This window comes from Acomys russatus, chromosome 29 (assembly GCF_903995435.1).
Source record: "Acomys russatus chromosome 29, mAcoRus1.1, whole genome shotgun sequence".
In the NCBI taxonomy this organism is placed as follows: domain Eukaryota; kingdom Metazoa; phylum Chordata; class Mammalia; order Rodentia; family Muridae; genus Acomys; species Acomys russatus.
This window is the reverse complement of record NC_067165.1, coordinates 20,744,676-20,759,993: the sequence shown is the minus strand read 5'-3', so window position 1 is coordinate 20,759,993 and position 15,318 is coordinate 20,744,676. Positions and strand designations below refer to the sequence as shown.

The 15,318-nt window shown below is 45.9% G+C and overlaps 1 protein-coding gene across 1 annotated transcript in view; it reads left to right on the top strand.

Annotated features, from left to right (window-relative positions):
- Window positions 1-8,543: 8,543 nt before the first annotated feature.
- The window catches only part of LOC127211981 (protein argonaute-4), a 42,010-nt gene continuing 35,235 nt past the window's right edge, over window positions 8,544-15,318 (top strand). The window contains exon 1 of the mRNA XM_051172072.1: window positions 8,544-8,700. Within this exon, the coding sequence (XP_051028029.1) occupies window positions 8,682-8,700 (19 nt within the window). The 5' untranslated portion in view covers window positions 8,544-8,681. The remainder of the gene's footprint in view (window positions 8,701-15,318) is intronic.

The following is a 15,318-nucleotide window of genomic DNA, read 5'->3' as shown; positions in this document are numbered from 1 at the left end:
GCTTTTATATGAAATGCCCAGAATATGAAGATCTATAGAGACAGAAGGCAGATTCATGGTTTCCAGGGGCCATGTGGAGGAATGCACAGTGAGTAACTGAAGCTTCCTTTTGGGGTGATAAAAACATTCTGGTTAAAAAAAAAATCTGTTAAAAACATTCTGGAGTTCTGCAGTAGAGAAGACTACATCTCATGAGTATACAAAAGGCCGCTGAAGTGTAACTTTTTTATATGTTTATTTGTTTGTTTTTTAAAACAAAGTTTCTCTGTGTAGCCCTGGTTGTCCTGGAACTCTCTCTGTAGACCAGGCTGGCCTAGAACTCAGAGATCCACCTGCCTCTGCCTCCTGAGTGCTGGGATTAAACTGCCACCACCCAGTTTAAATTGTAACTTTTTATTTGTTTGTTTGGTTGGTTGGTTTTTTGAGACAGGGTTTCCTCTGTGTAACAGCTCTGGCTGTCCTGGAATTCTCTACGTAGACCAGGCTGGCCTTGAACTCACAGAGACCCACCTGCCTCTGTCTCCTAAGTGCTGGGATTAAAGGCATGTGTCACCATGCCCGGCTTCTAAATTGTAACTTCTAAGATAGTAGCTTTTAGCAGAGTGTGGTGGTGCACACCTTTAGTTCCAGTACTCGGGATGCAGAGGCAAGCAGATCTCTGTGAGTTTGAGGCTAGCCTGGTCTACAAAGTGAGTTCCAGGACAGCCAGGCCTACACAGAGAAACCCTGTCTTGAAACAATAACAACAGGTAACTTTTAGCTAGGCATGGTGGCACACACCCTTAGTCCCAGCAGCCAGAGACAGAGGCAGATAGACCTCGGTCTACATAATGAGTTCCAGGACAGCCAGAACAACATAGTGAGACCCTGTCTCCAAACAAAAACAAACAAAAAGAACAGTAAAATTTACAGTGTAAGAGTTTTATTTTAGCCAGGTGTGGTGGTGCACACCTTTAATCCTAGCACTGGTGAGGCAGAGGCAGGTGGATCTCTGAGTTCCAGGTCAGCCTGGTCTACCGAGGGAGTTCCAGGATAGCCAGGGCTACACAGAGAATCCCTGTCTCAAAAACCCAAACCAAACCAAACCAACTCCTGTTCCTCCAAAAAAGACTTTTATCTTGGGGCCAGCGAGATGGCTAAAGCTTGCTATCAGACCTCATGACTTGAGTTGGATTTCTGAAGCCCACAAGATGAAAGGATAGAACTGATTTCCTCAAGGTCTCCTCTGACTTCCACACTGGAGCATGTCACATTGACCCGACCTGTGGGGTTCGACTAAAACTTGGGAGGAAGGTGACCTGTTGAAAATGCAAGACACAAAGAAGGAGAGCAAGTCTGATTGATCAAATTCTCAAACTTTATTAGTCAGGCAGCAGCTTTTATAAGTCAGGAGGCAGGGAAGCATATTGCTATAGCAACCCAGCTGCAGGCTTTTCTCAAAGCACAGGGAATCCCAGGCAGGGTCATAATGTCCTGCCACACAGGGCATCTTGCTTTGTCTTCATCTAGCTTTAGTCTAACTGCTGACTCACAACAGGGTCGCTCCTTCCCTATCTGTCTTTAGTCTAACTGCTGACTCACAACAGGGTCAGCTAGTTTCTGATGAAAGGCAGCTCTGGAAAAGACAGAGACTTAAAGGTGCAAACTTGGACAAGATGGCTGAACATTGGCCATCATAAATAAATAAATAAATAAATAAATAAATAAATAAATAAATACACACACACACACAAATTTTAAAATAAATTATATCTAACTTAAGAAATTGGAAAAGAGCTGGGTGCTGGGTGTGGTGGCACACTTGTTTAATCCCAGCACTTGCGGGAGGCAGAGGCTGTCAGATCTCTGTGAGTTCCAGGCTAGCCTGGTCTACATAGAGAGTTCCAGGACAGCCAAGGCTACACAGAGAAACCCTGTCATGGCGGGTGGGGAGGGGGGAAGAGAAAAATAATTCCAAAAATTATTTTGGAAAAGAACAAGGCTGCTGTGGATTAGAAGCAGGTGGCACGGGCTGGAGATATGGCTCAGTGGTTAAGAGGACAGCCTGCTCTTCCAAAGGTCCTGAGTTCAATTCCCAGTCACCACATGGTGGCTCATAACCATCTATAATGCAATCTGATGCCCTCTTCTGGAGTGCAGGTATACATGCAGACAGAACACTGTATACATAATAAATAAATAAATAAATAAATAAATAAATAAATAAATAAATCTTTAAATTAAAAAAAAAAAGCCAGGCATGGTGGCACACGCCTTTAATCCCAGCACTCGGGAGGCAGAGGCAGGCGGATCTCTGTGAGTTTGAGGACAGCCTGGTCTACAAAGTGAGTCCAGGACAGCCAAGGCTACACAGAGAAACTGTCTTGAAAAACAAACAACCAAACAAAAAAAGAAGCAGGTGACACAACCCTCCATTCAGGTGGCTCTTGAAGGGCTGTTGTGGTTAGAGTTCGCTACTTGTTCTGGTTTGGTTTCCTGTTGCTGTGATAAACATTGTGACCAAGAGCGACTTTGGGGGGTGGGGGACCAGTTTTTTTGACTCACACGTCCTGATCACAGTTGGTCATTGAGGAAGTCAGGGCAGGAATTCAAGCAGGAACAGTCTGATAGGGACATTTTCTCAACTGAGGTTCCCTCTTCCCAAGTGACTCTGTGCATCAAATTGACAAAAGCACAGATGGGTATCTGCCCCCATCAGTTGGAATGGGCCCTCTTTAATTTTAAGTTTGTTTGTTTGAAAGATGGACATGACGGTACATGTCTATAAGGCTAGCATTCTGGAAGTTGAGGCTAGGCCAGCCTGGGCTGTGGAGAAAGACCTTGTCTCATAAAAGCCAATTAAAGAACTTTCTATTTTTTTAAGATTTCATTTATTTATTTTATGTATACGAGTGCTGTATTTGCATGTACACCTTCATGCCAGAAGAGGGCGTTAGATCACATTACAGATGGTTGTGAGCCACCATGTGGTTGCCGGGAGTTGAACTCAGGACCTCTGGAAGATCAGACAGTGCTCTTAACTGCTGAGCCATCTCTCTAGCCCCTAAACTAAAGAATTTTGTTTGAGCTGAGACGTTCCCTAGCTAAAGAGCAAGACTGCCTACTGCAGTTGGTCAACAGCAAAGAAGTCCCTTCTCTATGTGCAAGCAATGGGCTTTCAGAAAAGGGGGATGCAGGGATACTGTGCAGTCAGAGTACCAACAGATAAGAAGCAGAGAAAAGCATGGAGTGTCACAAGCAGACTGGTGACTGGCATCCTACCTTTGAGCTCTCCTTGCTCGACTTAGCCTGCCTCTGGGATAGCACCGACAAGTTCAAGTGGTTCATTTTCTTTTGTCAACCTTAACTGAGCACCTTCTGTGTCCCCAGCTCTCTCCTCCAGATGGGTGAGCCGAGCACTTCTCTGTGAGTGGCTCAGGTACGAGAGTGTAAACATGTTTAGTCCCTGAGAGCTCTCCTCTCTTCCACTGAGCTGAGATCTTGAGCTCTCAAGGGACAACCCCAGTAGGACAACAGAGAGATACCGCACTAACAGTTTTAGCTGGAGAACGACAAGGAACAAGGAGAGCTAGCAACAACGAGGCGTTTGCTCACTCTGTTCCAGACACACAAGCACACACACCGGATGTGTAGGACTCAGCCGCCTCTTTGAGATGACCTTGAGCAGATGAAGGGATGTGCCCAAGGTACTTAGAGTTAGTAAGTTATAGGATGGGAATTGAAGCCCAGACCCATCTCATCATCATCATCAACAACAACAACAGCAACAATAACAACAACAAAAACAAAACTGCACCCAGAGAAGCTGGCACTTTGCCCCAAGAGTCTCATCTAGACTCTGACTCCAGTGCTATACGGTGTCCTACTTCTACCGTTCACACATTCACTTGCTCACTCATTCATTTCATAAAGTCTGTCCCCAAAGGCGTTTGATACACAGCAGGTTGTTAGGAAACAGAGACACAAATCTAAATACTTGAATAAAGCCTAGGAAAGACCTTCCCTCGATAATTTATAGAGCATGCTGGGCATAGTGGCACACACGTTTAATCCCAGCACTCGGGAGGCAGAGGCAGGCGGATGGCTGTGGGTTTGAAGCCAGCCTGCTCTACAAAGAGATTTCCAGGACAGCTAAGGCTGTCTGAAAAACAACAACAAAAGAATTTCTAGGGCAGTGGGGAGCCAGGCTTGCGTTGAGATATAGCAAGGAGATGAGCTAATTGCATCATCAAAGGAGGCCCTAGAGAGGTGGCCGAGGGACAAGAAGATTTAACCGTAAAAATAATTCAGTATGGACAAATAGAGGCAAATTCTCTACCCATCTCCTTCCTGGAAGTGTGTGGGGTATCGGCAGAGAGCCATGAAGGGAAGTGGTATAGAGGGCATGGCTTTTTAGCCGCAGCAGGAAGCAGAGCGGTAGGGCTTCCTGAACAGAGACACAGGACAGTTTCTTGACTTCAGAACTTTAATGGGAAGGGTTACTAGGAAGAGGGTAAAGGGTGTCTCAGAGGGACTGAGTGTGAGAACGGGACGGAGATACTCAAACAGGCAACAATGAGAGGGTTGGGCTGTTTGAGACAGTGCAACGATGATGGCTTGACTGGAATTTCACATTTCACACTCCCGTCTCTAAGCTATGGTAAACAACCTATAGTCAGAGTGCCTAAAGAATGAAAAGAAGGAAAAAAAAAAAAAAAGCCGAAAAGAAAGTTTATTAGGAAGTAGGGCTGGGAAGGTCGGCCTCAAACCAGGCCACTTGAGCCAACAGCATTGTTTAATTAGTTTTGTCTTGAGACAGGGTCATATATAGCTCCTATGTAGGTGAGGATGACTTTGAACCTTTGTTCAATCCTCCTGTTTCTGCCTCCTAAGTGCTGGGACTCCAGGCATATGCTACTATGTTTATGCAGTGCTGGGGATTGAACACAGGTCTTTGTGCATGCTAGCCAAGGTCTCCACCAATTAAGCTATATCCCCAGCTCCACTAACATTGTTTTTGTTTTTTCCAAGACAAGGTTTCTCTGTGTAGCCCTGGCTGTCCTGGACTTGCTTTGTAAACCAGGCTGGCCTTGAACTCACAAAGATCCACCTGCCTCTGCCTCCCCAGTGCTGGGATTAAAGGTGTGGGCCACCCATGCCCGGCTCTCCACCAACGCTGTTTAAATTGCATAAGGATACACTGTGGGGCAGAGAAGACAGGTTGGCCACCAGGTTTTAAAACTTGAGCCCAAGTCCAGCGTGGGAGCTCATGCCTGTAATCCCAGCCCTTGGGAGGTAGAGGATCTCTGTGTGTTCGAGGCCAGCCTGGTCTACAAAGCAAGTCTAAGATAGCCACGACTACATAGAGAAACCCTGTCTCAAAAAACCAAAACCAAAACCAAACATACAACAACAAAAAATTTGAGCCCAGGTTTTTAAATGATTGAGAGATGACTCAACCATTAAGAGCATGGACCTCTCTTGCAAAAGACCAAGATTCGGTTTGGTTCCTAGCACCTATAATCAGCAGTTCATAACCACCCTTAACCCTAGCTCCACAGGACCAGAGGTACTCTTGTGGCCTCCTTGCACACTATTCATGTGCATGACTCCATAATTAAAAAAAAAAAAAACTTCACCGAGTGGTGGGGGCACATGCCTTTTATCCTAGCACTTGGGAGGCAAAGGCAGGCAGATGTCTGTGAGTTCAAGACCAGCCTGGTCTACAAAGTGAGTCCAAGACAGCTGGGGCTACACAGAGAAACCTTGTCTCAAAAAAAAAAAACAAAAAACAAAAAAAACCCAACAAAAAAACCCCACACATTTTAAAGATTTTCAAAAACCAGCATAACTTGAGCTTTATGCTGGGCATGGTGCCACGTGGCACCAATTTGAGAATTGGAGATGGAAGAATCGGTAACACAGCATGTTCTAGACCAGCCTGGGGGATACAGGAGAATTTGTTGCAAAACACAATAACCAAATCCAGACCAAATCCAAATGCTTTGACTTTCTAGCTGGTGGGTTTTCTTTTTCTTTTAGTTATATACCTGTTTTTTTTTTTTTTTTTTTTTTTTTTTCCGTGTGTGTGTGTGTGTGTGTGTGTGTGTGTGTGTGTGTGTGTGTGTGTGTAGTTCAGCTCAGTAGCTTGATTTTGTTTTTGGTTTTTGTGTATGTGTGTGTGTTTTTGAGACAGGGTTTCTCTGTGTAGCCTTCGCTGTCCTGGACTCACTTTGTAGACCAGGTTGGCCTTGAACTCACAGCGATCTGCCTGCCTCTGCCTCCTGAGTGCTGGGATTAAAGGCTTGCGCCAGCACGCCCAGCACAAGCTCAGTAGCTTGAGCTCCTGCAGTCTGCTTGTCTTTGCCACCTCAATGCTGGGTGTGGGCCATCGTGCCTGGCTTCCTACTGCTGCTTCTTTTTAACTTGGACTGCACTCAGGTCCTCAGGCCTGGAAAGCATGGCTTTACCTGACTGGGCTAATCTACCCAGCCCGCGTTTACTTTGTGAATCCTTACTCCTCTAATTTTCTGACCCCATTGTTATTATTTAAGTTAAGATATGACTTGTTGTTTTATTTTTGGAGCCAGGGTCTCTCTTTGTTTTCTGTTTTTTTGTTTTTTGTTTTTTCAATCCAAAGACAGGGTCTCACTATGCAGTTCTGGTTGTTCTGGAATTCACTATGTGGAACAGATTGGCTTTGAACTCACAAAGATCCACCTGCCTCTGTCTCCTAAGTGAAAGAATTAAAGGCTACACCAGGCTAGAGACAGGGTCTCTCTCCTTCTTTCTCTTTCTTTTGGCTTTTATTTGTTTGTTTGTTTGTTTCAGGCTGGCCTTGAACTCACAGAGATCTACCTGTCTCTGCCTCCTGAGTGTTGGCATTAAAGGCCACAGCCTGATTGTGACAGGGTCTCTTAAGCCCTAGCCTAGCCTTGAATTCTCTGGTAGCAGAGGCTGGCCTTGAACTCTCTCCATCTTCCTGCCTTCATCTCCCACCATTCAGGATTTGGCTTTGTTTCTTAAAATAACGTAAAGAATGTATTTATTTATTTAATGTATGTATTGATTTATATGAGGCTACCCAAGGCACTCATGTGGAAGTCAGAGGACAGCTTTCAGGAGTTAGTTATCTCCTTCCCCTATACGGCATCACATTCAGCTTGTCATGTTATAACGCCCCTTTACCCACTGAGCCATCTTCCTTATAAGAAAAAGATGTTGGGGGGCTGTGGAGATTGCTTAGTAGTGAAAGGCACTTGCTACTCTTGCAGAGGACCAGGTTCAATTCCCAGCCACTGAATAGTTTATCTGTAACCTCAGCTCAAGGGGATCCAATGTGGTCCCATGACCTCCACAAGCACCAGGCACAAATACATACATGCAGGCAAAAAGCACTCACACATATAAAACAAGTAATAAAAATTTTTAAACAAAAGGAGCAATTTGAATAGAAGATGCAAAGGGAAGAACGTGAGATACCACAGGAAGACAGACACGGGCAACCGAAGGAGAAAGATCTCAGAACCCTCTCCACAACCACCATGTCTTTGGTTTGTTTGTTTTTGAGATAGAGTCTCTCTGTGTAGACAGACCCTGGCTATCCTGGACGCGCTTTGTAGACCAGGTTGACCTCAAACTCACAACGATCCGCCTGCCTCTGCCTCCTGAGTGCTGGGATTAAAGGCATGCGCCACCATGCCCGGCCCAACCGTGTCTTGATCTTCTCAGACTGTTGGTCTGCAGAACTGAGAGAGAATGCATTTCCATTGTATTAAGCTACACAGTCTGTGCCACTCAATGGCGGCTCTAGCAAACTAGAACGAAGGTGTTGTGCCTTTTAAGTAGTAGACCGCTGTAGCCCCATTCAGTTGACTAGACACCCCATGGTCCTCTCCTAACTGGAAACCTTAAGGACACTGGACCTGCTGGGGGTTACACGTTGCCTTGGCGACATGTTGATCAGCCTTGAGACCCAGAACAGAACCTGCTTTCCCTTCTCAGGGAAGGAAGGTGACTGGGATGTCTGGTGTTAGGTGAAGGAACGAATAAAGGACCGCTGTCCGTGAGGTGTCCCGGGGCGAGAGAGAAGAGGTCGTCTGTGGTGCAAGAAGGTTCCTGAGGTGAGTCTCAGGAAGCAGTGGAGGACTACTACTGCCTGTGGGTCAGCAAGGACTGGACTCCAGCTCTGCGGAGAACCGGCGGGGCGACCCCGCGACCGGCCGGCGGGAGGGCGGGCGCGTGCCCGCGCGCGCGCGCACGATGCGCCCTCCGGTTTCGGCCCCCAGGGCGCGCTCCCGCCCCTGCCGAGCCCCGCCCCCTCCCCTCGGACCGCTCGCTGGACCCTGCGCGCGCGGGGCCGCGCACGCCCCCTTAGTCGGCCGAGACCCCGGACCGCGCGCGCCCGGCGCCCTCTCCCCGCCCGACGGGCGCGCGCCGCCTCCCGCTCCCGCTCCAGCTGGCGGCGGCGGCGGCGGCGGCGGTGGCGGGGATTGTTTTTGTTGTCGCTGAGACCGGAAGAGCCTTGAGAGAGCCGGGTCCGTATCCCCGGGCCGGGCGCCGCCGCCGCCCCCTGCCCAGCGTCCGCGTCTTCGCGGCGCCGCTTCAGCGCCAATATTCCGGAGAGCAAGCGTTACGCGGCGGCGGCGGGGCCCGGAGCGGGAGGCGCCGGGGACCGGGGAGAGGCGACCCCCGCCGCCGCCATGGAGGCGCTGGGACCCGGTGAGGAGCGCGCTCGGGCCAGGGCCGGACCCGGGGATCGGGAGGGCGGACGGGCCGGAGGAAGGGATTGTCGCTGTCCCTCCGCCGCTTGTGCGGACCCGGATGCGGGCTGCCAGGCCCGGGGGAAGGAAGGAGCCCCATGTCCTTGTCCCCCGGGGGGGGGGGGCGGCGGGGACCGCACCCCAGCTGAAGACTCATGGTCTATTCTGGAGCCGTCACAAGAAGGTCTAAGGGAGGGAGGCTCAGGAGGTGACCGGTGCCCCGGGGATAGGGCAGACCCTCCCTCAGGAGATCTCTGTCCACGGTCACCGCGAGGCTAACTCAGGGGCTCAAAAGGGACGGTGTGTCTGGTGCGCGCCCAGGCCTGGCTAAACCTGGACGGCCTCCCTCCCACCTTCTGTCCAAAGGTTTTCTTGTTTGGGGGCTGAATTACTGTTTTGTTTCTTGCACTGACAACTGGTTCCTCATTTGAGGGAGAGAGACCCACACATCCTCATCCCTAAAACCCAAAGGGGAATATGTGCATTTTTCCCCCAAGGCCCTGAAGTTTGATATCTGTCAGTTAGTTGGTCCCCAGAATGCTGTGGAATAGACCTTGCGTGATGACAAGCTAGTACTCCCAACACAGGCATCAGTGGCCTGCGTACTCTTTTAATTGGGTTATGAGTGATTGTGAGGATCAAACGAGAAAGTGTTTTTCAAACTGTGATTCGTTGCTGCTATGGGTGGCCCCTGGTTATCTCCCTCTCTGCCCCAACCCAAGGATGCATTCCGAACTTTCCTGGCGCTCCAGTCTCAAGCCCCAACAGGTTGTTAATGGCATGGCTAAGTAGGGCAAGGTTTAGGAGCAGTGATGGAATTGATTTTCATATTCAAACCTTGTCTACGTAGTAGACTTGGTTGAATGTTTTTAAGTATGTAGAAAGTTAGGATTATTGTTTGGATTTGGAAAATTTGCAGGTTTATTTACTTGGAACATGTTTTCCTAACCGAGTGATTTAACACTATCTTCATTTGCTGCTTAAAGTTGTTTTTTGTTTTTAAAAGCCTTCATGATCAAACTTCATAGGCCTTTAAGATATAAATTGGCTTAGCTGGGCATGGTGACATATGCTTATAATCCTAACAGTTGGGAGATGGAGGCAGGAACATCCAGAGTTCGAGGCCAGCCTCAGTTACAAGTGAGTTTGAGGTCAGCTGGGCTACTTGAGACCCTGACTATAAACAGACAGGTTTGAGCCTGCTGTGGTGGTGCATACTTACAATATCTTAGCATTTGGGAGGCTGAGAAAAAGAATAGCAAGAGTTGGAAGGTCTATGCAGTCTTGCACTACATATACTCTGTCCGAAAGAAAAAGCCACGTTGGTTTGTTATATATTATCAAATATATTTTTATATATTTGATAAACCTCAGCTTATTTATTATGCTGTTACTTCAGATATGATTCCGTAGATAAGAGGATGCTTATGGCTTTAGGACTATACCAAACTTCCACTCAAATCTAATATAGTACTTTCATACTTGATTACCCGCACCCTCTTACTTCCCCACTTTGAAGTTTCTTTTTTCTTTTCTTTCTTTCTTTCTTTCTTTTTTTTTTTTCTTTCGAGACAGAGTTTCTCTGTGTAGCCTTGGCTGCCCTGGACTCACTTCGTAGACTCACTTCGAACTCACAGCGATCCGCCTGCCTCTGCCTCCCGAGTAAAGGCGTGCGCCACCACGGCCGGCTTTTTCTGTGTATTCTCTGTGTAGCCTTGGCTGTCCTGGACTCACTTTGTAGACCAGACTGGCCTGGAACTCACAGTGATCCACCTGCCTCCCACCCCCACGAGTGCTGGGGTGCGCCACCACACCCTGCCCCACTTTGAAGTTTAATTTCCTCTTCTATAAACGAAGGCTAATGTGCTGTAGACTGGTATGATAATGAAACGAGACAATTGTGAGTCTTGTGATTAGTACAGCTGTCCAACCAAAGTTCCTTCTCTCCCCTCCCATGAGTAACTTACAATTGAAGCAACTGTTGCAGTTAATAGCAGATATGGAAAGAGACTATGTAACTATGTGTACACGCCCGGGTTCATGAAAAGAATCAACATGGCTACCTAAGGAGCTGCCCAGGAAACCAGCTGCTACCCCGTTTGGTTGGATTTTGCTTTTTTGCAAGTTTGAGGACTTAGCCAGTTACTTAGAATTGCTCAATTTGTAGAAAATGAATATTCGTTAATCTTATTTACAAGACACCAGTGATTAAGCCAACATTTTACATAAGTCCTCGCTGTTGAGTAACGTTTTCCTGTGTGCCGTATAGTGGATTCTTGTTTCAGTGTCTGACTATCTTGGAAACACGGAAAATAACAAGTAATAACAAGTGCTCTCTGAGCATGGACTCTGCCCAAAGGGAGCCCGTGGGTCTTGTGGAATGTTGCTTCCTGGCTGTTTTAGAACTTAAGAAGCACATTTACTTCCACTAGAGCAGGCCTAGATCTAGTGTGTCGGGTCTTCTGCACTTGAGCAATATCTGGAGGCTTCTTAGTTCTGCTTACCTCTCTGCTAATTCATTACCCAGGTTCATCTTCTGTTGGGAGCTTAGAAAATTAGATGACCTTTATCATTCATTTTTCTTATAGTGATTATAACCTTAATTTTTGCATGTTTTTTTTTTCTTTTGTAGTTGTTTGTTTGTTTTTGCAATGCTTGGGATGGGGCTCAAGGCCCCCGTGAATAATCAGCAAGTGCCCTACCACTGATGTGCAGCCCACCCTCCCCCCAGCCCTTTGTAGCAGTTTATACTTTGTAAAATGCTTCTCTACGGGCTGGAGGAATGACTCCCTGGTTAAGAGTTGCTCCTCCTTCATCAGTTCTCAGCATGCACTGTGCGGCCTACAATTGTAACTTCAGTCCCAAGCGGCCCAACACCTTCCTCTTCTGGCCTTTGTAGGCACTGCATGTATGTGGTATACAGACATATATGGAAGAAAAAAACCACCCACACACATAAAAATAAACATTTTTTGATTCATAACTATGAGCTTATTTGAGCCAGACCAGGTCGTTTATCACCATAACCCCAGCACTTGGAAGGCTGAAGCAGAGGTTGCTGAGTAAGACCCTATCGAAACAAAACAACAACAGGAAACCTCAACCAACCAACCAAACAAAGCCTGTTAGCTCATTTAATCCTTTGGGAAGTAGACAGTGCAGGTGTCTATTCTCATTTTACCGATGAAAAAATGAGGTTCAAAGAATATAAATGACTTCATCAAGACTCAAAGCTTAAAAAAAAAAAAAAAAAAAAAATTCAAAGCTCCAATGGGAAATGAGGACCACAGTGTGGGGTGTCTTATTACCCACTCTAACAGCTTTTTAATTTAAGGCTGACCTCATCCATTCTGAGTTAAATCATGAATGTTTTGTTTCCAGAAAATGTAATTTTGTTTTTGTTTGTGTTTTTCATGATAGAGTTTCTCTGTGTAGCCTTGGCTGTCCTGAACTCACTTTGTAGACCAGGCTGGCCTCGAACTCACAGTGACCCACCTGTCTCTGCCCCCCAAGTGCTGGGATTAAAGGTGTGTGCCACCACACCTGGCAGAAAATGTAATTTTTTGACTGTCAACAAGTTGTAGGGAAGCCACGTAGATAAAGGCAGGAATGTCTGTGAGCATTAACTATACCTCTATGCAGCTGTCATAATAGCTAACACTCAACGAACACATGACTGCTACAAAGCACCATGTAAAGCCTTTTATAGGCATCATCTGCAATCCTCACTAGAGGATCATGAAATAGGTGCTATTTTCATCACATAGCCCTGTTTTATAGAAGAGGAAGCCAAGATACAGAGAAGCTATGAAATGGGCCCAATGTTCTACAGTTAGGAAATGGTAACACCAGAACCAAATCCAAACCCAGAGAGTTTGGTTCCTGAGGCCTAGCCACTATGATTTTATTGTTTTATTAAGTAGATATAATTTGCCTTGCTCAAAGAACTTGGCTTTTGGAATGAAGATCTTAGAATATAACTTCTAAATAAATCTAAGCTTATTTAAAGAAGTGGTCACTTGCCTAACTTTACTCTTGTCACGAAAAGGAAACAAAATATTTCACTCTATTTTTTTTTCTGGGTGGGGTGCAGGGGGTGCTAAGGGTCAGCCCAGGCCACATCTTGTACCTGCAGGGGCACCCTGTATCAATGAGCTATACTCCCAACCTTCTGTTTAATCTCCTTTATTTCAATCCCTTCGCCTATCCGTTTGCCATTAGGTACTTTAGAGAAGTATAGATAATCAAAGACCCATGAATCTAGGGAAGAAATAGGAGGCCTTGATCCAGGCACTGTTGAAAAGCAGACTCATAGGCAACTCATTTGATCCAAATTTCTGTTTCCAAATTTCTCTTGTAGAGCTTGGATCTTTTTAATTTTATGTTATGATGATTGTTTAAGTGTATATTGTGCAGAGCTGATTTATCTGTATGATTTGATTGGTAATTGCCTTATCACACCCAGAATAGATCTCTTTGCGTCGCAATGAAACTTTTCACATGCTGTGTGGTTTTGCTTTGTTGAAGAATAATTGTCACGTTTTTCATATTCGGGTTGAGGTTTCTGTTTTATTTTTTTATCTGGAACCAAGGATGCTCTTTCATACCTATTGAATTCATACAACTTACTGGGTGATGAGTTAGGTGATGTGGGAGCCAGAACCGGAATTCTAGTTCTTCTAAGAATTTTCTAGTACAGAAGGTAGAATAATTGGAACAACTTACTCATTTTTAAAATTATGTTTGGTGTATGTGTGTCTGTTTGTGTGTGTGTGCGCCCCTTCATATGCACATGTACATGCACACTCACAAATCAGTTCTCGCCTTTCACTGTGTGGTCATAGGGATCAAATTCAAGTTTGGTAGCAAAGCGCCTTTACCTGCTGAGTCATCTTGCTGGTCCACAAGTAATGGGTGTCCCTACAGGTACAAGATGAGGCCCTGGGCTGATCATTAGCCTCCCTCCCGCCCCAAAGGAGAGTAAAATAGTTTACTTTTCATGAAAAGAGAAGTTTGGTGAGTGCCCACTTCTTTAACTAAGCTTAGATTTATTTAGAACTTGTATTCTAAAATCTTCATTCCAAAAGCCAATTTCTGGGCTGGAGAGATGGCTCAGAGGTTACGAGCACTGACTGCTCTTCCGGAGGTTCTGAGTTCAATTCCCAGCAACCACATGGTGGCTCACAACTGTCTATAATGTGATCTGATGCCCTCTTCTGGCCTGCAGGTGTACAGGCAGAGCATTGTATACATAATAATAAATAAATCTTCTTTAAAAAAAAAACAAAAAAAAAAAAACCAAAAGCCAATTTCTTTGAGATAGGCAAACTATTTACTTAATAGGGATGGATCTTTTAGTGACTTGTCTCTATTCTCAGTGAAATGTCACTTTAGTAAGCAAACTTGTAACTTTCCATTGTAACCACAACCTACTTTGCTCAGTGCCTATTCATAATAGAAAAGATGCTTATTTTTTTAGGCCAGTGTCCACTTGATATTCTCATTAGAGAAGATTGGTTAGATAAGTCCTTGCAGGCCGTGTCTTTCCCAATGAAGGTTGGTAGATACTCTGTTTTGGGAGGGGGAATAGGAGTTAAGAGGGAGAAGGAAGAAAGGGAAAGAGAAAGGGCAGAGAGGAAGGAGAAAGGAGAGAAAGAGCTATGGTAAAATGAGTTGAGTAAATGACGAGTTATTCTGTTTATTTGCTGCGTAACTTTTCAGAGAAATATGATAATATGTTTTGTGGGCCTGGAGAGCTGCCTTAGTGGGCAATACAAGCACTGGGGCCTGAGTTTGGATTCCCAACACCCATGTACAAAGCATGCAGCAGAGGTCGAAGGGCAGTGCTGTACCAGGCAGCGCTGTGGAGCCCTGTCGGCCACCCAGGCTAGCTGAGTCAGTGAGCTTCAGGTGGGAGATCTTGTCTCTGAAAGCAAAGTGGGGGGAGCTGGAGAGACGGCTCTGAGGTTAAGAGCACTTGTTACTTTTGTAGAGGACTCAGGCTTGGTTTCCAGTACCTACATGCTGGATTACAACCATCTGTAACTCCAGTTCCAGGGGCCTGATGCCTTCTTCTGATGCCCGCGGGCACCAGGCAGGCATGTGGTGTCTGTATATACATACATTCAGGCAAACACTCATGCACATAATACAAAAAATCTTTTAAAAAGTAAGATGGAGATTGGTAGATGGGAATATACTTGATATTGACATCTTGGATCAATAACACACACACATGCATACATGCGTGTGTGCACATGCACACACTATACAATATATGTAATATATTACAGACATATAATATTAGGAAAAGAGAGACTATACAAGGTGTCATCAACAAATGAGTCTTTTCTGGTTCTTTTTTGAATTGGTGTTTTCTTTTTCTTTTTCTTTTTCTTTTTCCTTTTTTTTTTTTTCCGAGACAGGGTTTCTCTGTGTAGCAGCCTTGGCTGTCCTGGACTCGCATTGTAGACCAGGCTGGCCTCGAACTCACAGGGATCCACCTGCCTCTGCCTCCTGAGTGCTGGGATTACAGGTATGTGCCACCACTGCCCGGCTTGGAGTTTTTCATGTAGCA